This window comes from Nothobranchius furzeri, chromosome 13 (genome assembly GCF_043380555.1).
Source record: "Nothobranchius furzeri strain GRZ-AD chromosome 13, NfurGRZ-RIMD1, whole genome shotgun sequence".
Lineage (NCBI taxonomy): Eukaryota > Metazoa > Chordata > Actinopteri > Cyprinodontiformes > Nothobranchiidae > Nothobranchius > Nothobranchius furzeri.
Genome location: NC_091753.1, coordinates 15,920,034 through 15,942,982, shown reverse-complemented (window position 1 = coordinate 15,942,982; position 22,949 = coordinate 15,920,034). Strand labels below are relative to the sequence as shown.

The 22,949-nt window shown below is 42.6% G+C and overlaps 1 protein-coding gene and 4 long non-coding RNA genes across 7 annotated transcripts in view; 3 read left to right on the top strand and 2 right to left on the bottom strand.

Moving 5' to 3' along the window:
- Positions 1 to 900: 900 nt before the first annotated feature.
- LOC107373038 (uncharacterized) lies at positions 901 to 6,179 on the bottom strand. The gene is made up of 3 exons (XR_011515936.1): positions 3,648 to 6,179; positions 2,694 to 2,870; positions 901 to 2,620 (listed from the first exon to the last, which is right to left on the bottom strand). It is a non-coding gene; the product is annotated as an uncharacterized lncRNA (long non-coding RNA).
- Positions 2,858 to 3,646, top strand: LOC107373037 (uncharacterized). Its single transcript, XR_001571166.3, has 2 exons — positions 2,858 to 3,438; positions 3,517 to 3,646. It is a non-coding gene; the product is annotated as an uncharacterized lncRNA (long non-coding RNA).
- Positions 6,180 to 10,456: 4,277 nt separating the features above from the next.
- LOC129156299 (uncharacterized) lies at positions 10,457 to 12,096 on the bottom strand. Its single transcript, XR_008560351.2, has 2 exons — positions 12,016 to 12,096; positions 10,457 to 11,435 (listed from the first exon to the last, which is right to left on the bottom strand). It is a non-coding gene; the product is annotated as an uncharacterized lncRNA (long non-coding RNA).
- A 67-nt stretch (positions 12,097 to 12,163) lies between these two features.
- On the top strand, positions 12,164 to 14,106 carry LOC139062360 (uncharacterized). The gene is made up of 3 exons (XR_011515935.1): positions 12,164 to 12,423; positions 12,607 to 12,700; positions 12,821 to 14,106. It is a non-coding gene; the product is annotated as an uncharacterized lncRNA (long non-coding RNA).
- A 1,845-nt stretch (positions 14,107 to 15,951) lies between these two features.
- Positions 15,952 to 22,949, top strand: part of sik3 (SIK family kinase 3) — a 124,498-nt gene continuing 117,500 nt past the window's right edge. For 2 of the 3 annotated variants that reach the window (XM_054735899.2, XM_054735900.2), the window contains exon 1: positions 15,953 to 16,404. In XM_054735899.2, the coding sequence (XP_054591874.2) occupies positions 16,039 to 16,404 (366 nt within the window). In that variant the 5' untranslated portion in view covers positions 15,953 to 16,038. Of the gene's footprint in view, positions 16,405 to 22,949 lie in introns of all 3 variants that reach the window. The other variant, XM_054735898.2, reaches the window with a different exon arrangement.

The following is a 22,949-nucleotide window of genomic DNA, read 5'->3' as shown; positions in this document are numbered from 1 at the left end:
CTAGGTCTCCCACAGCGAAGCTTCTAGGTTTTGCTTTTCTGTCATACTGTACTTTCATGTTACATTTAGCTTGGTGTAAATGCTCCTGTGCTATACGGTTGGCGTTTCTTAATCGGGCTTCAAACGAAGCAACATACCTATTAACCGTTTCACCCCCTCTGGGGGCAGACCAAAGAAACCGTTCTTTTAAGGCTTTAAGGGGCCCTCTGGGGGTGTGGCCAAAGACCAATTGTGAAGGACTGAACCCCAAGGACTCCTGAACCACATCATGGGCTGCAAAAAGAACAAAGGTAACTCCCTCGTCCCAAGTGCGATCAGTAGAAAGACAGTATTTCTTAAGTATTGACTTCAAAGTTTGGTGCCAACGTTCTAAAACACCTTGGCTTTCTGGATGATAGGCTGAAGACGTGACATGTCTAATGCCTAGATTCTCTGAACCTTTTTTAAAGAGCCGAGATCTAAAATTTGTGCCTTGGTCGGTTTGTAAAACCTTCAGAAGACCGTACACAGAGAAGTAACCAGTTAAGGCTTTTGTAACGACCTAGTGGTTATTGATGACAAGGGCGTGGCTTCTGGAAACCTGGTGGAGGAACACATGATCGTCAATAGAAACCTTTTTCCCGATTTGGTAACAGGAAGTGGTCCCACACAATCAACCACTATATGCTCAAACAAAGTGGTAACCACAGGCACAAGAGACAGAGGTACAGGACGTATCTTCTGGTTAGGTTTTCCAACCATCTGACACACATGGAAACTCTTGCAGTATTCAGCTACTTGCTTTTTCATATCGGGCCAAATGAAATGTTGTATCAGTAAATTATACATCTTGTTGATTCCTAAATGACCTGACCAGTCACTTTCATGGGCTAAAGAGATGACTTTACCTCTGAACGGAGTAGGCACAACGATCTGTTTAATCATTCCCCATTCTGCCCCTTGAGCAGAAGGCAGGGACCAACACCGGAACAATATTCCATTTTCTAATTGGTACCGACTCTGACCCGGCTGAATCTCAGCGGTAGGGTCCACCTGTTCAAATAAATTCTTCAAACTTTCATCCTCCTTTTGGGCGGAGGAAAGGGTGTCCGAGAACGCGGGACAATCTCTGGAGTCAGACTTTTCTTGATTCACTCTATCATCAGAGTCGGGGCTCTCCTCTGCTATTTTTATCTCATAAAGGAGAGGTTGCAACAAAGTGTTTTCCAAGGTGATGTCTGAGTTATCAGGTCCTTTTTTCTGGGACCAGGTCACAACACACACTGGGAAAATAACAGGTTCGTGCAAAACAGGAACCTCTACAAGTTCTGGAGTAGGGATGACTTTTCCACCAGCTAAATCATTTCCCAGCAACACATCTATGCCTTTAATCGGCAGCTCCTCACAAAGGGCCACATGCACATCACCACTTATAACTGGACTATTTAGCTGAATCTTATGCACAGGGCTGGGTAGAGCTCCCAGCTCGATGCCTTTTAATAGCACAGAAAACTCTGCAGAACTAGCATCAGAGAAGAGCAACACTCTTTTACAGATGAGGGTCTGGGAAGCTCCAGTATCCCTCAGTATTTTTACTGACACTTTCTGATCCGGGACCTCAAGTAGAGAAACATGTCCCATAAAGGTGAAGGGTTCAAAGCATGAATCAGAAATGTCTTTCTACCCAGTGTGACTGACTGGAAAGGAGGCAGGGGAACTTTTAACAAAAGCCACTTTTTTGTTTTTAGGACTGTTCCCATTTTTCTGTTTGAGTTGATAACACAAATCACATGCCCCTTTTTGTGACAATAAAAACACGCCCTTGTAACAAATTATATTCTCATGGCCTCAGACAAGAATCTTGTGTCTGTTCTAGCCTTGTTAGATCTCAGTGCTGCTTTTGATACAGTAGATCACAATGTTCTTTTACAAAGGCTTGAACATGTTGTAGGGATCAAAGGAACAGCGCTAGGCTGGTTTAAATTCTACCTGTCTGAGAGATTTCATTTTGTACATGTACATGACAAATCTTCTTCATACCCCAGGGTTACTTGTGGAGTACCACAGAGTTCAGTGCTTGGACCAATTCTTTTTACTATATATGCTCCCAATTGGTAAAATCATTAGACAGCATGGGATAAACTTTAACTGTTATGCTGATGATTCTCAGTTATATTTATCCATTTACCCTGATGAACCTAATCGGTTGGGTAGATTACAGGCTTGTCTTGAAAACATAAAAAATTGGATGACTCTAAACTTTTTGCTTTTAAATCAAGACAAGACTGAATTTATCATCTTTGGACCTGAAATTCATAAAAGGAAATTGCTTAGTCAATCACCTGACCTGAATGGCATTAAATTAGTCTCCGAGAACAAAGCAAGGCACCTTGGTGTTATCTTTGACCAGGACATGTCATTCAAATCCCACGTTAAACAGGTTTGTAGGATTTCCTTTTTCCACCTTCGGAATATTGCCAAGATTAGAAGCTGTCATGTTTTGAGGGATGAATCTAACCCAAGACATGCACAATCAACCACGAACACAGAATGATAGAAAAAATAAGATTCATTTTTGGACAAACGATAACCTACAGCGCACTGAGAATTCCAGTGGTCAGGAGCTGAGGGATCACAGCACCTGGGTGGGAGAGCAGAATCAGGTGAGTCCTGGGAGGCAAGTCATTACAGGATGTTGCAGTGCAGAGACTTACTGATTGGAAGGGCCTTAAAGGCTGAGGGGGAGGTATCGAGCCGGGGTGGATTAGGGTTCCAGGAACGGAGAGGGAGCATGGCGAGAGAGCGGGTTGGTCAGGAGAGATGGAGGAACATGGCAGAGAGATTCCGGAGTCCTATGGAGTAGTGGATGGTGAATCCTTAAGTGCTGAGACCTGAGGCAAGTGAGCAAGATAAAAAAAAAAATCACACGAGATACAAAACACACGAATACCAAAAACCTGAGATCGAGACGAAAGGCTGGAAACTACCAAACAGTAGCAATCATCAGGCGTCAACCTGTGTTTGTCATGAGTCTGCTGTTTCTCCCTCTGAGTCTAATTGCAGGTGGGCGTGTCGGAGAGCCTCAGCTGCTGCTGATTTCCCATCAGCAAGGCAAGGGGATTTAAGGAGTGGCGTGTCCACACTCCAGCGCCGGTTGATACTCTCACCTGATACTTCCAGCCTTGTCCTGAAATTGTACAATTTTTGCAATCTTGCTCTGCTTGTCCTGTTTAATTACCTGTCCTGCCTCCCCCAGTTCTACTACCAAGTCTCAGCCTGAGTTCTCTTCTGTCCTGGAGTGTGTACCTCAGCCTCGCCACTCATTCTCCCCTGGTCATCTGCTCTCCGCCGTTCACCTGCTCTGGATATTCGTCAACCACATCCATCCAGCTCAACCTAATTCTCCATCGACCAGACCTGACCTACCCTCTCCTCAGATTCATCCACTGTTCTGTCTCCGTAAGACCTCCCTTCCCTCTATTGTTTCTGGCTGTCTTGTTCCTGGTTTAACCTCCGTGTGTTTGTTTTTATTTTTAGACCCCGACCCGGTTTCCGCTTCGTCTAAGTTCGCCCTTAGTTCCCGTTGGCTTTTCCAGCACCCGTTTGGAGCTGCGTCCTTCGTTATTATTATTTTTTCATTTAATAAAATCAAATTCATATTTTCTTACCTCCTGCCTTGTGGTGATTCTTTCATGTGGGTCAGGAAGCTTCCTGCAATCATGACAGAGTTCTCCATCCACCTTAAGTAACAGACCTGCTGATTGCTGATCAGGTACAGCTGGAGCCTCGCCTTCTCCCTCTCCTGGAAAACACACACTCACAGATAGTTTAATGAGAGGAGTACTCACCCCGGCTCAAGACGGAGACATCCTTTCCAGGAGTGATGCTGAAAAGCTAGTTCATGCATTTATTACATCAAGGCTGGATTACTGTAATTCATTACTCTCTGGAAGTCCACAGAATGTAGTTAAAAGTCTTCAGCTTGTCCAAAATGCTGCAGCTAGAGTTCTGATGAGAATTAAAAAGAGAGATCCTATCTCTCCAGTCTTAGCTTCCCTACATTGGCTACCTGTCAAATTCAGAATATATTTTAAGATCCTTCTTCTCACATATAAAGCTCTAAATAATCAAGCTCCATCATACATCAGTGATCAGTCACCTGATTGTTCCACATGTTCCTAACCGAGCACTTCACTCTCAGACTGCAGGTTTACTGGTGCTTATGTGTATGACACAATGAGCCAGATGTCACAAAATGTGCACTTAACAAATTTAGCATTTCCGATTTATCACTAATATTTTTGCCTTCCACCTGTATATGTGAAGGCAATTGAGTACAGTTCTTTGATGAGGATAGTGCTTTGATTTCTTTCCAAAACTTTTTAGGATTAGCTAAATTTTCAGTTAACTTGTTCAGATAGAAATTTGATTTTGTCTTTCGTAAGAGCAAAGTACATTTATTTCTAAATTGCTTAACTAGAAGCCAGTCCCTAGGGCATTTTGACTTCTGTGCCCTGTCCCATACCACATTTCGTTCCTAAAGCAACTCTGATAATTCATTTGTAAACCAGGGATTTTCACGACCCTTTACCCTAAATTTTTTGAAGGGGGCATTTTTATTCATAATATTAGTAAAGCTTTGGAGAAAATAATTCCAAGCTAGTTCCACATCCTGAAATAAAGCTATTCTATCCCAAGGGAAACAGTAAAGATCATACAAAAAAGCTTGCTCAGAAAATATCTACATATTGCGTTTAATTACCATGCCTGGTTTGCTTTTAGGAACTTTTGTGTCCCGTACGACTGCTATTGCACAATGGTCACTCATATCATTTGGAAAAATGCCAGTCGCTACAAATTTAAATGGCATATTTGTTAATGCAGCTAGATCAATGAGTGTTGATTTTTCAACAGATTTTGAGTTGATTCTCATGGGAAATTCAATCAGCTGAGTAAGATTTAAAAGATGACATTGATTTTTCAGTGCATCAGAAGCAGATGTGAGCCAATCATAATTTAAGTCACCAACAATCAGTATTTCATTGTATTTTAACTGAGACAAAAAAATTATCAAAATAGACAATGAATTATTAGAAGCCGATGGAAGTCTAGACTATAACTACCCTCCACCATGATGTGCTGATCTTTAGATATTTTGACATCAACGGCTAGAAATTCCAGTTCCTTGCTCACAGATTTTGATAAAATTACATCAGTTGTAAAACAGTGCTTGATATACATCGCCACCCCTCCCCCTTTTTTCTCTCTATCCGCAAGAAAAACATTCTAACCATCAATATTGATGTCATTGAGTGTGTTTACATGCAGCCAGTAACCCTTTTAAAACCCGAATATTCACAATAACCCGGTTCCGCAGGTCCATGTAAAAACCACCAAAAACCCGGATATGCTCATAACTGGGTTTTTAAAAACCCGGTTACTACACCGGGGTAACTCTTTTCTAACCCGAATGTTTGGTCGTGTAAACGCATATCGGGATATCCCCATCAAAGCGTGTGTTCTGCGCATGCTCTGTTCGCAAGGAATCTTGGTCTTTTGAGTAGCGAGTCGTCTTGTATGCGCCAGAACACCGGAAGTAAACAACAAGTTGGGAGCAACATGGCGAGTCGCGGCACAGCACCACACTTTTGGAGTGCCGAGGAAACTAAAGCGCAAACAAACACGGACGCTGTCTCTTCCGAACTGGGAAACATGTTGTTGTTTTCACGGATACCGGAACAAGAAGAACCGGAAATGACGCATATTGCGTCTGGACGTAGTCCATACGTCCTGACACTACCCCAACGTCCGCATTTATATCGGGTTATGCAAGTTGGGGGTAACTCTTTCTATTTATGCTTGTAAACAGGTTATTCTGATCAACTCAGAAACCCGAATCCCGACCTTAATCCGATCATAACCCGGATATTGGCTGCATGTAAACGTATTCATTGTCATCATCATGTGCTTCCCGACAGGGACGTGGAAGGCGCTTTACTGTATAAATAAAGCTTTGATTGATTGATTGATCATCATCAACCTTTATTTATAAAGCACATTTAAACGGCGACAACGCCAACCAAAGTGCTGTACACGACAATACGTCACCAAACTAGATACAGCAACATAAAATAGATAAAACAAATAAAAACTACAGTAACAAAAAAAAAAAAACAGGAAAGCACAAGGGTTAAACAGTCTCAGCCGGGAAGGCCAGGGAATAAAAATAAGTCTTCAAACGTACTTTAAAAGTGGGAAGGGAGGGGGTAAGTCGGACCGTCAGGGGGAGTTGCTTCCAAAGTTTAGGCGCACAAACTGAAAAAGCACGTTCGCCACAGGCCATATAGCGGGCAGGAACGGCAAGCAGAAGGTGGTGGTCAGAGGACCTCAGGGTTCGCGCCGGAACATAGGGACTCAAAAGATGTGCCAAATAAGAGGGGGCCATTTCATGAATAGATTGGTAAACCAACAGGAGAATTTTGAACTTAATACGAAACCGAACTGGAAGCCAGTGTAAATTTGCCAAAACAGGGGTGATATGCTTCTGTCGGTCTATCCCCGTAAGAAACCTTGCGACAGCATTCTGAACCAATTGGAGGCGTACCACTGAAGAGCAGGGAATACCGTGTAAGAGAGAGTTGGCATAGTTCAGACGTGACGTTACAAAAGCATGAACAACTGACTGAAGATCTTTTTTGTTCAGGACAGATTTTAGTTTGGCCAGCCGGCAAAGATGAAAGAAACACGACTTGACTACCTGATTTATCTGTGCATCCATTTTTAAAAAAGCGTCCAGAGTGACCCCCAAATTTGTAATTGTCGGCTTCACCAAATCCGACAATGGCGGGGGCAGAGATGGCTCCACAGCAGAGGGGGAGCATGGGGCAAAGAGAATAGCCTCCAGTTTGGAGCGGTTAAGATAGAGAAACTTAGCTGAGAGCCAGGACCTGACTTCACTCAGGCAGTCAGTCAGTGGTTGCACAGGGTCAGCAGATTTTAGGGCCATATAAAGCTGACAATCGTCAGCGTAGAGATGAAAATTTACCCGAAATTTTCTAAAAGTGGCTACCAAAGGTAAAATATATAGATTAAAAAGAAGTGGACCTAAAATGGACCCCTGGGGAACTCCACAAAAAAGAGGTGCCACTCTAGAGGCGCAATTCCCCAGGGCAACATTAAAACATCTGACATTGAAATAGGAGCAGAACCACTTTGTCTTTGATAGATTTTTTTAGCCGTGATTTTGATACCACTATGATATCTGCATTTGTTGAATTTATCCATATTGAGAGCATATCTAATTTAGGGAGAAGACTTCTCACATTAACATGAATAATACCAAGACCAGATCTGGAGTAAAAATCTGCTGGGGTAAGAGTTATTTTCTGGTCCTGGGTTTAATTCAACATCTCCAGAAAACAAGAGTAAACATATGATCAAAAACTTAGATTTTATGTTATTATGTCCTTCTGATACAGTTTGCTAGTTGCAGGGATATATGATCTGGTTTTCATGTAAGGTAAAATGTTCTCTTAATACATAAAGGCAGGAATAGTATGTAGTGTGGTTAACTACATACTAAATTAACGCTGTTTGCTATCAGCTTTTTTGGATTCTGAAGAAAAGATCGGACATTAGCATATGAACTTATATTATGCACAAATATCTAGGATATTAATTCAATCTATAGAAGTTCATACACTAACTTTGTTGGTCCATATTTTAATTCAAAGATGAATGTTTAATTTAAGATAATTAAATTTAATAGCAAAAGTTTATTTATTGAATCAGAAGTTAAAGGAATCTTTGCTTATTCAAAACCAAAATATACACCATTCTGTGTTTCATTTCAAAGAAGAGTCAGGTTTTTAAAAAGTTAAGAATTTATTACAAACACTTTAAAAAATGACAATTTGAAATGACAATTTAGAAATGACAATTTTTAACAGCTTGATATTAAAACTTGTTTTAAAAGTAAACCTGTGACTGAATGGAAACTAAAATGAAACGCAAGGTTTTGGATACGTGAATGAATCTCAGAAGGTTTCTTTCAGAGAGAGAAGCACGTTCTGGGTGGTGAAGTTGGTTTTGCAGCTAACTGAGTTGTTCTTAGAGATAACAGCATACAGACGCCATTTGTCGAAAGTGTCTACCTCACCCAGTTCAGGAGACCCTCTTCTGGATCTGAGATGTCAGGTGGAGATGATGTCCTCCGGGCACGAGGTTGGTAGAAGGACCTTAGTGCGACCAAATCGGTCCTGAGATGTCTCCGTGGGTCACACGACTGATGAAACTAGTAGCATCTCAAAATCAATAACTCTGAAGGAGTTTTGCGTCAGCTGGTTACAGACGTTTATTCGGAGCAATTCTATCGGCGTGACAGAACAGCTTAGTGAGGCTTCGGGCGGCCGACCCTCGTCCTCTGGGATGACTCACGTCGCCACGAGAGTATCTGCTTGGTTCAAGAACTGGCTTTCAGTTGTGGGAGATTTGGTTTTAACAAAACCACAGAACACGCCCTCTCAGCGTCAGAAAGCTTGTTGTCATGAAGTAAAGACATGTGAGGTGGTTAAACTTTACCCTGGATACCCTCTGCATGAGGTGGTTAAAGTGCAAGCGACCTTCTGGTTTACTGAACACACATTACTTGATTATCATAATAATAATTATTATTATTACCCAAAGCACAATAAGTCATTTCAGTAATTAAAATACATTTATACTGAACCAAGATGATTAATTATGATGATTGTAATAAACAGTAATAAAGTCAAAGAGTGTATTAATATTATTATTTAAAATTATTATTTTGGAATCTTGAAGTGTCCTTCATCTTTGGACGGAACAGAAGCAGATAAAGATGGTGTTTCAGCTAACATCACGGCTCCTGGCGGGTAATCTGTGGAGCAAAGTTACAACTCGACCCAGCTTGACCCAGCTGGGAAAATGTGACCTTTGTCACAGACTAGAGGCCATTCATGACGCTGCAAGTAGATGGATCCATTAACATCCAACAGCCATTTCAATATGTCTCTGGTTATTTGGGGATGTAGCAGAAGAATTTGCACAAGAGTTCCTTTACCACATAAGAAGGAACCCACTGACACATTGTCAAAAGCTGCAGACTCTTGTTCAAGGAATAGTCTTTGTAGGTTCAACTCTGATCCTGGTACTTCATCAAACAATTGCGAGTTGCAGTCTCCAGCCAAAGATGTAAAGCAAAGAAACAAGACAAGGGAACTAATTTGCTTAAAGTTCCACATGTTTCAACAGTTGCAGTGCCCAAGGTAGCAGTAGAATATGAGAGCCAATTCCCCAATCCAAAGTGAGGATATTTTGATTTACTCCAGTACTTTCCCACAGAGCAAGTAACTTTTACGCAGAGTACAAGATAATCTTGCCTTAGCTGCAGTGATGCGTTAATGGGTCTGAAGAGCCAGGTTTCAAACTGTTTACAGAGCAGGGGGCTTCCAAGTAGCTACAGTATAGGCTTTAGTTAGCCAGAGCCAACACCATCCCAGCAAAATATAATTCCCTGTGGATTATTCCCCAACAGATCTTGCTCATGACTTCAAGTAAAGTGGGAAATAATGTTCCTTTCATTACAGAAATTCATAGTAGGTATTTCTCAAGTCCAAACCTTTGACAAGGCAGGTGACTTCCAGGTAGACTTAGGCCTCAGTTAGTCCATCCAATCCATCCAACATCATCCAGATCACATAGTTTCCTGTGGCCTCGTATTCAACAGATCTTGCTCCTAACAAATCTCAGATCTTTTCAGATCCAGATAATGTAGCAAAGTTGCAGAATAACATGGATAGGAGTCCATTCACTCAGACAACAAAACACTGCTCTGCTGCTGCAGCCACATTGGATTGAAATAAAATAAAATACAAAAATTAGTATTTTTAACTTTGTAATTTTTATTGTTGCTTTAAAGGAGACATAACATGCTTTTAAGTTATTCCTTTTTATATCTAAATCCTTCAGTTGGGGTCTAAATACAGTGGAACTGCAGTTCTTTGGTCTGATTTCCTCATTATTGTTGCTCTACAGACCCTCATCTACCCCTGTTCTGAGGAGAGTCTTGAGAACGAGCCGTTTTTGGGTACTGTCTCTTTAAACTGGACGAGGAGCTGTAAACTCCGCCCCCCCTCCATAGTGCAGACCTGTACTCTCCTCCCCCAGTCGGACTTTGTAGTTCTATAGAGAAATCATTATTTAGCATAGCAGGTTTAGCGTAGCATATTAGCATTTTTAAAACATGTGGGGAGGGTAGTTCATCAAGCTGTTTCAAGGCTGCTAACTCTGTCATGCATTTGTCTGTAGTCACTCACACACACCCGTCACTGCCGACGGAGGGACAAGCTAGCAGGCACGTGCGCGCGCGCACACACACACACACACAAGGAATGCTGCTTGCTTATTTTTTTCTATAAAAATGTTTTAAAAAATGATACAGCTCATTAAAACACCATTAAAAGAATACATTTTATTAAGATCTCTATCTATATATATACATACATATAATTATAAATAATTTTATAAGTAGTCTTATTTTATATTGGGTGTCTTAATGGCTGAAAATGGATAAAAAGCAGTTACATTTTAATTTAAAGATTTGAGATTCGAGTCAAAAATAAAGAACATTCCTCCAAATGTTCTTTAATGTGATCATTATAATTCTAATGCTTACAACTTTGTTTTTATTGTCTGCAATGCGTAGCCTATATCTTTATTAAATGTGTTTAGCTGTAAAGTGGTAATTCTCTCTAATGTGTACAGAGGTGGACATCAGTGCTGCAGTGAAATTCCCAAGATCAGTCTGCTTTGCTAACAAATATAGTTAAATCTTACCTGCATTCTAAATAAATACCGTTAGGTGAAAACATCAGTAGGCATTGAGTTATTGATACAATCCCTAACAGCCAGAATGGAAGAAGTGCATGCTGGGTCATCCTGGACCTGAGCCTGTTCTGTGTATTTACCTACAGGATGCAATAAATGTCTACAAGGCTGAGTTTGGACCATTACATCTAAAAGAAAACATACAATCAGTGATTTTTTTTTATTGTTTACATTAATATACAAATTTTCTAAGTATTAACCTCACAGCAAATAAGTAGAACAATATAATAAACAGGCTTTAGTAGTTAAACAGGCGTTGTGCACACAGGTGCTTTGTGTCTCGGTGCTGGTGGTGTCTAGGTCTCAGAGTTCCTGTCCTCCTGCCGTCTTCTGTTGTCCTCAGGAAACGGATTGATATTTCCTGATGATGAGGGAGGGGCAGTATGTGGGCTTCAAACTGGTCCTGGATAACAGTGGGAGACCTCCGTTGTCTGAATACTGAGATCAGAGGGTTGGTGAGATGCAGATCTTCTCTACCTCATCTAGAAATGGAGTTGGTTCAGGGAAAACTTTTCCAAAGACCAGTTCCATGATGTCATCGTCATATTCTGCAATGATAGACAATAACTTTAATGACATATTTTGTTTACAAGCAGCTTTAGGAAAGTTGTTTCTTTAGCTTTCATGTTTATAGTCACGTTTGTGTTTGTTCACAAGTTCACTTTGCTCCAGTGACTTCATATTCTTACAAATGTAATAAAATAGTGACACTAAAATTATACAAATGATTCCTTATGAAAGGAAGCTCATTAGAGAGCAGTGCAGACAGACTTACTACTCTATTAAATCCACTGTGTTGACGCACTTTAATGACTTTGTCACGCTGCATTTTAGCTGATATGGGACTTTATTTACTGGATGCTAAGATTACATCACACTCACGTAGAATAACACACAGGCTCTCTGCTGTTACAATCAGTGGAAGGTTATCATCTGGTGTAAAAGAAGGCGTTGATCAGAAATCACGTTTTATTCCACGAAAATCAGCCAAATCCACATTAATCTGGGTGCTAACTTTACTAGCATACTGTGCTAGCGATAGCAAGCCGGATGCTAAGCTTTAGTGCTGCTAATGCCCGTACATCTAAAGTAAAGTTCGTCGACATTTTAGAGTGATATGAAGCTTACCGCTCTGCTGCTGTGTCCCGGTGCTGCCACATTCAGATAAAAATGACTCCTTTTAGATAGATGAAGCCCTCAGTACTTACTAGCCTGGAGACAGGAACGAACGAACCACGCGCACGCGCGCGCGCACGCACACAGGCTGTGTCTCAATTCAGGGTCTGCATCCTACCTCGGCCGGATTCGTCGGCCGGTTACGTCACAGCGCCGCGACTCGGCCTGTCCCAATTCGAAGACTCCTTCAAATGCGGTCGACGAATGCGGCCTTCTTTTCGCCTGAATGAAGGATGGGTCGGGTGTATCCTTCAATAGGTAGCATTTCCCAAGATGCCTTGCGGGCCGGCCGACAGAAAAACTTAAAAACAATGGCGGACAGTGAAGCGGGAGCTGTCGGAGAGGATTGCGCATATAAATGTAAGTATAAACTTGAAAACTGTCAGTTTAAGGACTTTTTGTGATACATGAACGTTATTTTAGTTTGAAATGTTACAGTAAAAGTGCTTGTATTGCGGTCTCGGCTCGTATGTTCGGCCGCGCTCGGTGTCGTACTTCTCCCGCTACGTTTCCCCCTGATTTTAATTGAAGTTTGTATTTTAGGACCAAAAGAGAAAACCAGGGAATTTATTAAGCTTAGGGCGGAGATGGACCACATGATCACCGGAGCAAAGTATTCGGCGGCTGTGGCATGGAGGTACAATAACATCTCATATTTTAAAAACTCGTTTGAGTTTATTTTTTCTGCGAAAACATGAAAGGAATAACCCGTTGTCCTCTTTTCTCTTCCTGTTTCTTTTCTTACATGTTTGTTAAGACTATTCTGGAGAAAATGGGCATCCAGGAGAAGGTGCCAGCGATGACCAGCATCTGGAGCTGATCTGGGAGGAATTGAGGCTGCAGAGGGAGGCAGAGCAGCAGAGAGCACAGGAGAGAAGGAAGAACTTTGACAGCTTTTTACTTTGCTAGAAAAAATGGTTAAGGAAGATTAAACATGTACATGTAAAAGAAATATCTAAATAAAATCAGTTCTGCATTAAACTCTTGAATTTTATTTTTGTTTACAAATGAGAATTGTTTACTAGAGGGTATCCGCTGGGTCTTGAAAAGTCTTAAAAGGTGATAAATCGGTTTTGGTCAAATTAAGACCCTTAGAAAGTATTAAAAACTATTATCACATCTTTGCTCATGCTCAGCTTGTCTAAAGTATTTTCTCTGAATTAGCTCTCCAACAGTCAAGGAAATGATTAACCCACAGAGACCCACGGTTGTAATATTACAACATCAGATTTAAGTCCACAAAAATAAACCTTCCCCATTTTTTTTCTTTTTAAAACCACATTTACATTGCTAATAGGTCCTATTGTTCAGTTCTGCAACACTATTGGCTGTTAAAAGTGTAAATAGGCCCGTTTATCTGGCCTCCTAGAACAACATGTGAAAGGTTAAAAAAATATTTTGCAGTTGTTTTCTAAATTTGGGTTTCTGGGGGTTAAAAAGCTAAATAAAACGTCGAGCTCCATCATTTAAGGTTCCTTCTGCCCAGCGGTTCCATGGTTGCTAGGCGACGGAACGTTCGCCGAGGGAGTTCATGAAGGCTAGGCCTGTCCAAATTCACAGCCGTTAACATCCGGTCTACCCGGCCGACGGAGGACGCAGCCCACGTCGGCCGGGTGGGCTGGGTCCTTCGAAGGATGCAGACCCTGAATTGAGACACAGCCACACACACACACAAACACAAACACACTACTTTTTCTTCAGTGTTTTTTTAGCAGTAGTGTCATCAGCTCCTGGGTTTAAATACTGCCACACCACCCTTCCTTAAAACGAGGAACAGTTTTGAGCTGTGTGTGGCTAAAATAACCAGACATTCTGCATTTTTCCAATAGGACTACAAAAAATCTTAGCGAGAAGAAAAAATGGCGGATTGGCTCTGTGTTTAGCCAAGGGCCATTACCATATTTGGTAGTTATCCTGACTAAATTAATTACTGATGTAATAGATAATGTAAAAACTGAACGGGTGGACAAATATGCCCAAAACTTAATTATTAAATATCTAAATAGCAACTCCAGTGAATAATATAAGCCTTTTTGCTCACTTAGACACTTAAAATGTGAAACACACTGTGTTAATGGATAAAAAAGTGGGTTTTTCATGTTATGTCTCCTTTAATTCTTTGTAGCCTGTTTGTATGTATCTCAACTTTGTTTATGTGCAGCTCTTTGGAGCAACAGCTGTGCCACTTAAATGTACCATAGAAATAAATTAGACTTGATAGCGGTTTCATCGCTGACTTTATAAACATGAGATGCTTCAAATCTGTTCAGACATATAATTAGCCAACGGTGTTTTTTAATAGTGCCATTAGGCCAACTTCTGTCTGGGGCTTGTCAGCAGTGGCTGCATGAACTCCTTTTAACCAGCAGGTGGTGGTGTCTATAACCTGGTGAGAGAGATGTGGAGCAGCACGTTTCTGATCAATCTGCACCCAGAAGCTTTCTATGAATGAGATTTGTTTGTGAAATCGAAATATTGGGTTGGTTTTAGTCCACACATGCTCGCTCAGAGAACTGTTTTCATAGAAGAATGAACATTCTTTCCTTTTTGTAGCCTTTTATTACTGCCACCAAATAAACAAATGAATGAGGGGATCTATCTATCTATCTATCTATCTATCTATCTATCTATCTATCTATCTATCTATCTATCTATCTATCTATCTATCTATCTATCTATCTATCCGTCCGTCCATCCGTCTATCCGTCCGTCTGTCCATCCGTCCGTCTATCTATCTATCTATCTATCTATCTATCTATCTATCTATCTATCTATCTATCTATCTATCTATCCGTCCATCTGTCTATCCGTCAGTCTGTCCATCTATCTATCTATCTATCTATCCGTCCATCTGTCTATCCGTCCATCTGTCTATCCGTCAGTCTGTCCATCTATCTATCTATCTATCTATCTATCTATCTATCTATCTATCTATCTATCTATCTATCTATCTGTCCGTCCATCTATCTGTCCATCTATCCATCCGTCCGTCCATCTGTCTGTCTCTCCGTCCATCTGTCTATCAGTCCATCTGTCCATCCATCCATCTGTCCATCCATCTATCCGTCCAACTTTCCATCGGTCTATCCGTCCATCCATCTGTCCATCTATCTGTCTATCCATTCATCCGTCTATCCGTCCATCCATCTGTCCATCTATCTGTCTATCCATTCATCCGTCTATCCGTCCATCCATCTGTCCATCTATCTGTCTATCCATTCATCCGTCTATCCGTCCGTCCATCTGTCCATCTATCTGTCTATCCATCCATCTGTCCATCCATCTATCCGTCCAACTTTCCATCGGTCTATCCGTCCATCCATCTGTCCATCTATCTGTCTATCCATTCATCCGTCTATCCGTCCATCCATCTGTCCATCTATCTGTCTATCCATTCATCCGTCTATCCGTCCATCCATCTGTCCATCTATCTGTCTATCCATTCATCCGTCTATCCGTCCATCCATCTGTCCATCTATCTGTCTATCCATCCATCTGTCTATCCATCCATCTGTCCATCCATCTGTCCATCCATCCATCCATCCATCTATCTATCCATCCACCCATCCATCTCTCTATCCATCTATCCATCAGTCCATCCATCCACCCATCCATCTCTCTACCCCCCACCCCCCCACCCCCAGCTCATGTCACGTTTGTCTTTGCAGCTAACGGACACTGATCCCACTGGACTATTACATAATAACACTTTTAGAATAAGGCCTACTCGTATGGGTCGGTACCAGCCCGGTTTGGCTCAGATTTCCTCTGCAGCTGGTTTAGTGATGATTGTGACATCACTAATTCACCTGGGCTCGTGGTTGTGAGGAAATACTGAATCATGGGAACCACAGTGATAATGCGCACTTCTCTGTCTCCACGGCAACCGTTTCTGTGGATGAAGTCATTTGTTACGCTCACCGTTGCTACGGTTACAACCTGGAGAGGGCGCTACGGAGGAGCGCTTTACGTCGAATGACGCAGGGCGGGGGCGTGCCCGCGCTGCGCGCTGCGCAGGGCTGCTTGTTGTTCCCGCAGAGAGGCGAGAAGATGGCGGCCGTGTCTAGCGGAGGTGCTGTGGGGTCCGCTGTGGCCCCGATTACGCACTCTGCTCGCCCGACCCACGCATCCATGGGCTCCCAGAACCGAGCCCAGCCATCCTCCGGGATCCACCACGCCAGTCGTACCGGCACGGCCAGCGGCTGCATCACCAACGCCGGCCAAACTTCGGCCCCCAGGCCCCCTCCGGCTCGGGTGGGCCACTACGAAATAGAGCGGACCATCGGCAAGGGGAATTTCGCGGTTGTTAAGCTAGCCACACACATCATCACTAAAGCGAAGGTAAGACGGGTCGTGTCCCGGCGGCGCTGGGGCTCGGCCACAGGCTGTCACTGGTTGGTTTGGGTGTTTTAAGCTTGTAGAGAGGAGGACGGAGGGCCTCCGCAGACGCACCGTGAGCCGGGCTCCGTTCCACCTGGAACACCGCCTTCAGCAGCCCAGGACACGGATACAGCTCCGCCGTTGCTGGCTGGCTGGTTTGTTCAGCAAGCTGTGGAGGCCCGGCCTGTCCGAGCGGCAGAGGGCAGGCAGAAGGGTACCGACGGAGACCCAGCCTAGCTTCCAGGCTAACTAGCAGCTTGGGTTTGTGACGGGACACCTCTGGACACAGCTGGACCCACTCAGAATGATGTCCATGTTGTTTAGGCGGGTCGTGTTCCTCTGAGGGATACAGAGGGCCTGGCTGCCCCCAACCGGGTTGGCAGAGCTGCCCTCCGGCGTGTGGGGTGTTTAGATGTCGCTGTCAGTAGTTAGATGGCATTTTAATTACTTCTCCGTGACGTCACACTCGCGGGGTTTCCAGACCCTGACGTTGGGGTGAACCTGGGTTGGACTGGGACGGAAGATCAACCCGGGCAAATTTAGAGCCGACACGGCCCCCAGCTATTACCGTAAAAACGATGTTTACACCAGCTCTCCAACCATGGTCCTAAATGTTCCTTATTATCGTGTTTTAGTTGTTTCCCTGCTCCTGGGCTTAACACAGCAACACAGTACCAAAAAACATCAACAGCAGAACAGCTGCATGTTGTGAAGTAAAGAAAATATAACATTTACCAGAAAACACACACACACACACACATTAATAGAACAATCATAATTTAAACTCAGAAACCACAACTATGAAACAAATATTTATGTAATGTTTGAGTCTAATTAGTTTTTATCAGAATTATCTTAAAATAATCATCCAGCTGGATTATGTACTGAGTAAAATGAGTTGCTATGTGCAGGTTTTGAATTGAAATAAGTATTTATAAAAAGCAAACAGCAGGACACACACACACAGAGCAACAGGCTGTACTCACTATTCTAGGTTCTGCGTTTCTTCTAATGTACGGATGAAAGGGAAGTCCATTGTCCTCGTTCTGGTCTCACAGGGACATTTTCAGATGCATCTGACGGAGCAGGGCTAGACGAACCGAACCGGAACTGCTCAGAACCGCATCAGTAACTGGACTTGAGCACAACGGTTGTTTTAAAAAGATAATACGGCCACCTCTGCCTTTTATTGTCTGGTTTTGTTCTCCAAACATGGGCGCTAAACTAAAGGCTTGTTAGCTTCTCCACTAAAAAGTTAGCTTAACCAGAAGTTAGCTTGTGGGTGGTGACGTTTCTGATGAAACTGATTGGATGAATAGATTTCCCAGCATGCTTTGTTTTTGTAAATGTTGAAATAAAATAAATGAATTAAGATTAACTTTAGTGGCAACAACACAGTTATTAGATTAGTAAGAAATGAGAGTACTATGGCGTTTAAAGCGTGCCACAACCCGTGCACGCACATTAGGTCCACAGCGCGCATGTGAACGGGACTCGCGAGCGCAAATATACATGACGAGAGGTCATTTGTGCACTGAGAGGGAGCAAACTGTCTGTGAGCGCACAAGGATGTGCACAAGTGACAAACCTGCGTGCGCGCGTTGTCAACGAGCACACGGCAGAGGAAAACGTGCGCGCGCGGCAGCCTCTGTGCGCGCTTGGCAGCCTCTCTGCGCGCTCGGTTTCTGACTCCTGCTCGCTCGGCTGTAAGGGCTTTTGGCACTCTGGAGGCGTGGCCTGTGGCAGATCTTCCCTATCCTCTGATTGGTTAGTTCACCCCGCACTTTACTCTCTAGCTATCTATATAAAAAAAATCTGATATTCAGCAGTTGCTGGCATAGCTCAGCTGGGAGAGCGGGCGACTCTCACTCTGGAGGATCCAGGTTCGAGTCCGGCCAAGGAAAATGCAGTAGATGTCATGTTAATTTTTCTTAATTTCAGGTATTTTACAGTTGTGACCGTTCAACTGTCATTAAACGTCCGAATGTTTGCTGGGCAGTGTTTTAAAAAGTGCACATAAGCTAGATGGTTTTAATCATATAAAATTACATTTTGTGTGATACTGGAAAAATACATACTGAAATAAAACTACTGGTTGAAAACTTTATGACTGTGATTGTACAATATAGGACTCACTAATACACTGCAAACTCCCTTAGAGTGGGGCTTCGAGAGAGAGAGAGAGAGAGAGAGAGAGAGAGAGAGAGAGAGAGAGAGAGAGAATTGTTTTAGAATTGTTGAATGGACTGAGTAAAGTTTGGTGCACTTTATATATTTCAAAACATGTTTTTTTTATTTTAATGATGCATATAAATAATTTAAATGTTAATTTAATGAAATATTTCTATTTTTTCATTACCTCACCCTTGTTTTGACAAAAACGGAACCTTGCTGGATAATATCATGGAGAAACTATTTGTTCACAGTACATGGCTCAGTGAGGATCTGTGTACCAAAGGAGGAGATGCTCAGAAATCTGTCTGCAGATTGTTACAACCCAGACTGGAAGTGGTGGGCTGTAATAAGAAAGGAGACCAAACAGAGGAGTGGGGGTTCAACAACTGATTTATTTAACAAAAGTAAGGATTTACTAAAGCAAGTTAGTGAACAGAAAATGGCCAGTGAGGACTCTCCACCACACAGGAGAGACCCAGTGAAAGCAGAAAAACAGTAGGCTTTGTAGGCAGCACCACACCCTGAGCCCAGGTGCCTCCAAGGCTGCTTAACGAGCTGCCTACAACAGAAGAAAAACACAATTAAACACAAATGAAAACCCAATGAGACGGTGGGGGCATCACAACACGTTCAGGACTACCCAAACACCACTAATTCTTGACTGCACTAACTTGCTTTAGTAAATCCTTACTTTGGTTAAATAAATCAGTTGTTGAACCCCCCACTCCTCTGTTTGGTCTCCTTTCTTATTACAGCCCACCAGTTCCAGTCTGGATTGTAACAATCTGCAGACAGATTTCTGAGCATCTCCTCCTTTGGTATACAGATCCTCACTGAGCCAAGTACTGTGAACAAATAGTTTCTCCGTGATATTATCCAGCAAGGTCTTGTTTTTGTCAAAACAAGGGTGAGGTAATGAAAAAATAGAAATATTTCAATAAATTAACATTAAAATTATTTATATGCATAATAAAAAAAAAACATGTTTTGAAATATATAAAGTGCACCAAACTTGACTCAGTCCATTCAACAATTCTAAATGGACAATTATGTAACTCATCAATTAATTATTTGAAAGGATAATTTGTCAATTAAATGCTGAAAAAAATAAACAATACATTAATGAGGCAAGAACTTTTTAAACTTGAACATACCTACACCCACAAGTCTATTTTTACCTGGTTAAAACCATCTAGCTTATGTGCACTTTTTAAAACACTGCCCAGCAAACATTCGGACATTTAATGACAGTTGAACGGTCACAACTGTAAAATAATATCACAGGAATTAGGAAAGAATAATATGACATCAACTCTATGTTACTTGGCCGGACTCGAACCTGGATCCTCCAGAGTGAGAGTCGCCCGCTCTCCCAGCTGAACTATGCCAGCAACTGCTGAATATCAGATTTTTTTATATAGATAGCTAGAGAGTAAAGTGCGGGGTGAACTAACCAATCAGAGGATAGGGAAGATCTGCCACAGGCCACGCCTCCAGAGTGCCAAAACTCCTCACAGCCGAGCGAGCGGAATTAGAAACCGAGCGCGCAGAGGCTGCCGAGCGCGCAGAGAGGCTGCCGCGCGCGCACGTTTTCCTCTGCCGTGTGCTCGTTGGCAACGCGCGCACGCAGGTTTGTCACTTGTGCACATCCTTGTGCGCTTACAGACACAGTTTGCTCCCTCTCAGTGCACAAATGACCTCTCGCCATTTATATTTTCGCTCGCGAGTCCCGTTCACACGCGCGCTGTGGACCCAATGCGCGTGCACGGGTTGTGGCACGCTTTAAACGCGATAGAGTACTGAAGAAAATGACAGGGTGACCACAGCTGCACGTGGATGGAGAGCTGCACCATGACTGAGATGGAGCTGGCTGGGCTGGTAGAAGTAGCAAGCAGCTTCTGACATTTATATGACTAGAGAGCCACATTAGAAACGGTGTCTGTACAGGTCATGAGACAGGTGGAATATGTATTTGTACTCAGCCCACATATCTGACAGGCCCACCGACATGACCAGTGCTGGCTGTCACTCACCAGTGATGACCATATGGCCGGCTTGCCCGTTGACCAGTACAGCCCTGGCGTAAACTCTAGCGTGTGTGGATGGGTGGTTTGGGTTTAACAGCGGTGTTGTGACCCGGTCAGAAAGGCTGTTAGTGGGGTGCCACGTGCCTTTCAATAACGTTCTCATGAAAAGGTTCAAAAACAACAAAGCCATTAGAGAAAACCTTTTAGCAGGGATTTCTGGAGGTTTTACTTTAAACTCTAATGACTGGCATCTCGCTCTTTAACTAATGTACACTGCCGAACAAAAGTTTTAGAACGCCCCAATTTTTCCAGTTTTTTATTGCAGTTTCAGTCATACAAGTCCAATGAATAGCCTGGAATGATACAAAGTTAAGCGGTGAACTGCCAGAGGTTAAAAAAGGTAAGGTTACTCAAAACTGAAAAATAATGAACATTTCAGAATTATACCAAAAGGTTTTTTTCAGGGAACACAGCTGTTCTGCAGCAATGGAGGTTGATCAAGCCTTGAAAGCTGGTGCTACTAATTCCCACAGATGTTCCAACTGTTCAGGACTACTTACAACCCCCTCTGTCTGCATAAAAGCAGTGTTGGAACATACTGTGGTGCCATACCCTCGTGAGCATCAGTTGAACAGCATTGTACTGTAGATTATAGTGTGTTGCTACCATGGAGCTGGCTTGGGATGAACTGGACAGAAGAGTGAAAGCAAAGCAACCTACAGGTGCCACACATTTATGGGAACTTCTGCAACAGATATGGAAGAACTTTCTGAAGAATATTTGATTTCTATTGTAGAAAGAATGCCACGAGTGTGTTCAGCTGTTATATCTGCCAAAGGTGGCTACTGTGATGAGTCAAAAGTTTAGAATACATTTTGGTCTTTGCTTATTTGTACTATGCTTTTATTTCAGAGTGCAATGTGACATGGGCTGCATGGTGGTGCAGTTGTTAGCACTGTTGCCTTGCAGCACGAAGGTTGCAGGTCCGAAACTCGGCTGCGGCCTTTCTGCCTGGAGTTGCGTTGTTCTCCCCATGCATGTGTGGGTTTCCTCCAGGCACTCCGGTTTCCCCCACAGATCACAACATGCCCTATAGGTTATGAATTGTAAGTCGCTTTGGATAAAAGCGTCTGTTAAATAAATAAAAACATAAACATTAAACTGCATCATTTTCAATAAAAACCTGGAAAAATATGGGGCGTTCTAAAACTTTTGGCCAGTAGTGTGTGTATATGTGTATATATACACATACATAGCAGCAGTCTGAGGCTCTGCTTGTAATTTAACAGTTCCAGTCCATATTGGATCTCCACGGGCGACCAGCGTGACTACAGCCTCAACAGCGAGGTTGGGATACCTGTAGCTACATTTGTTCCAACCGTAACACCCTCACCCTCAGCTACACTTGTTTCCCCACTTTTGTATTGTCTGGGCGCCACGGGACGTGGTCAAAATGGCGGTGGTGGGAACCTCCCATTTGGAAACAAAACATTAAAATTGAAGCCTATGGACATGAACTGTCCAGTATATGTGTCGATGGTTTACCCCAGCGCTTTATAAGCCATGCTTGGCCCCCTGCAAGGTGTCTACCCCCCTCCCCCGTTGTTACAGATGACGCACGGTAGCAAAACGTTAGCGTACCCCCCCCCCTCCCCACGCTCCGCCAGGGTATTTAAAAATCATGGGTATTTAAAAATATTTAAACTGTAATTTCCATCCATTACAGATTATTGATAAATATCTAAATGACAGAGGTTGCTTTTATTTTACAACTGAAATTTTCTATAAGCATATATCTCCTGTAGTTCAAAACCTTTATAGCGTGTGTGTGTATGATTTATTTATGTTAATACTAGAGCATTTATACTAGCATTTTTGCTAACAGCTTCTTGCGTTTGGATAAGCTGTTACGTTTCGGTTTGGTGTTCATATTTTTTGTGGCGTAGATCTCCCTTTTATTACATTTAGAGTGTTTTGGGTTTTCGGTTTAGTTTAAAATATCACCTTGAGTTTGGTTTAACTGCCCAGTTTAGAGTTTGGACCTTTGGCGGTCCTTATTTTGGTCCAGAACCCTGTAATCTTTGCCCAGTGGGACATCCCTACTTATTTGTACTTTTGTTTTAATTCCCTACAGGCAGAATTAGTTGTATTATTCCCAACCTGTGGATGGAACGATTTATGTTTTTTTGTTGTTAAACAAGTAAATTTCTAAAAGTGTAATCCAAACAACTTTTAAACAGAACCCATCTCAGCTTAAAAAAAAAACACTGTCACATGCCAACCCAGAGCAATATCTGGAACAAT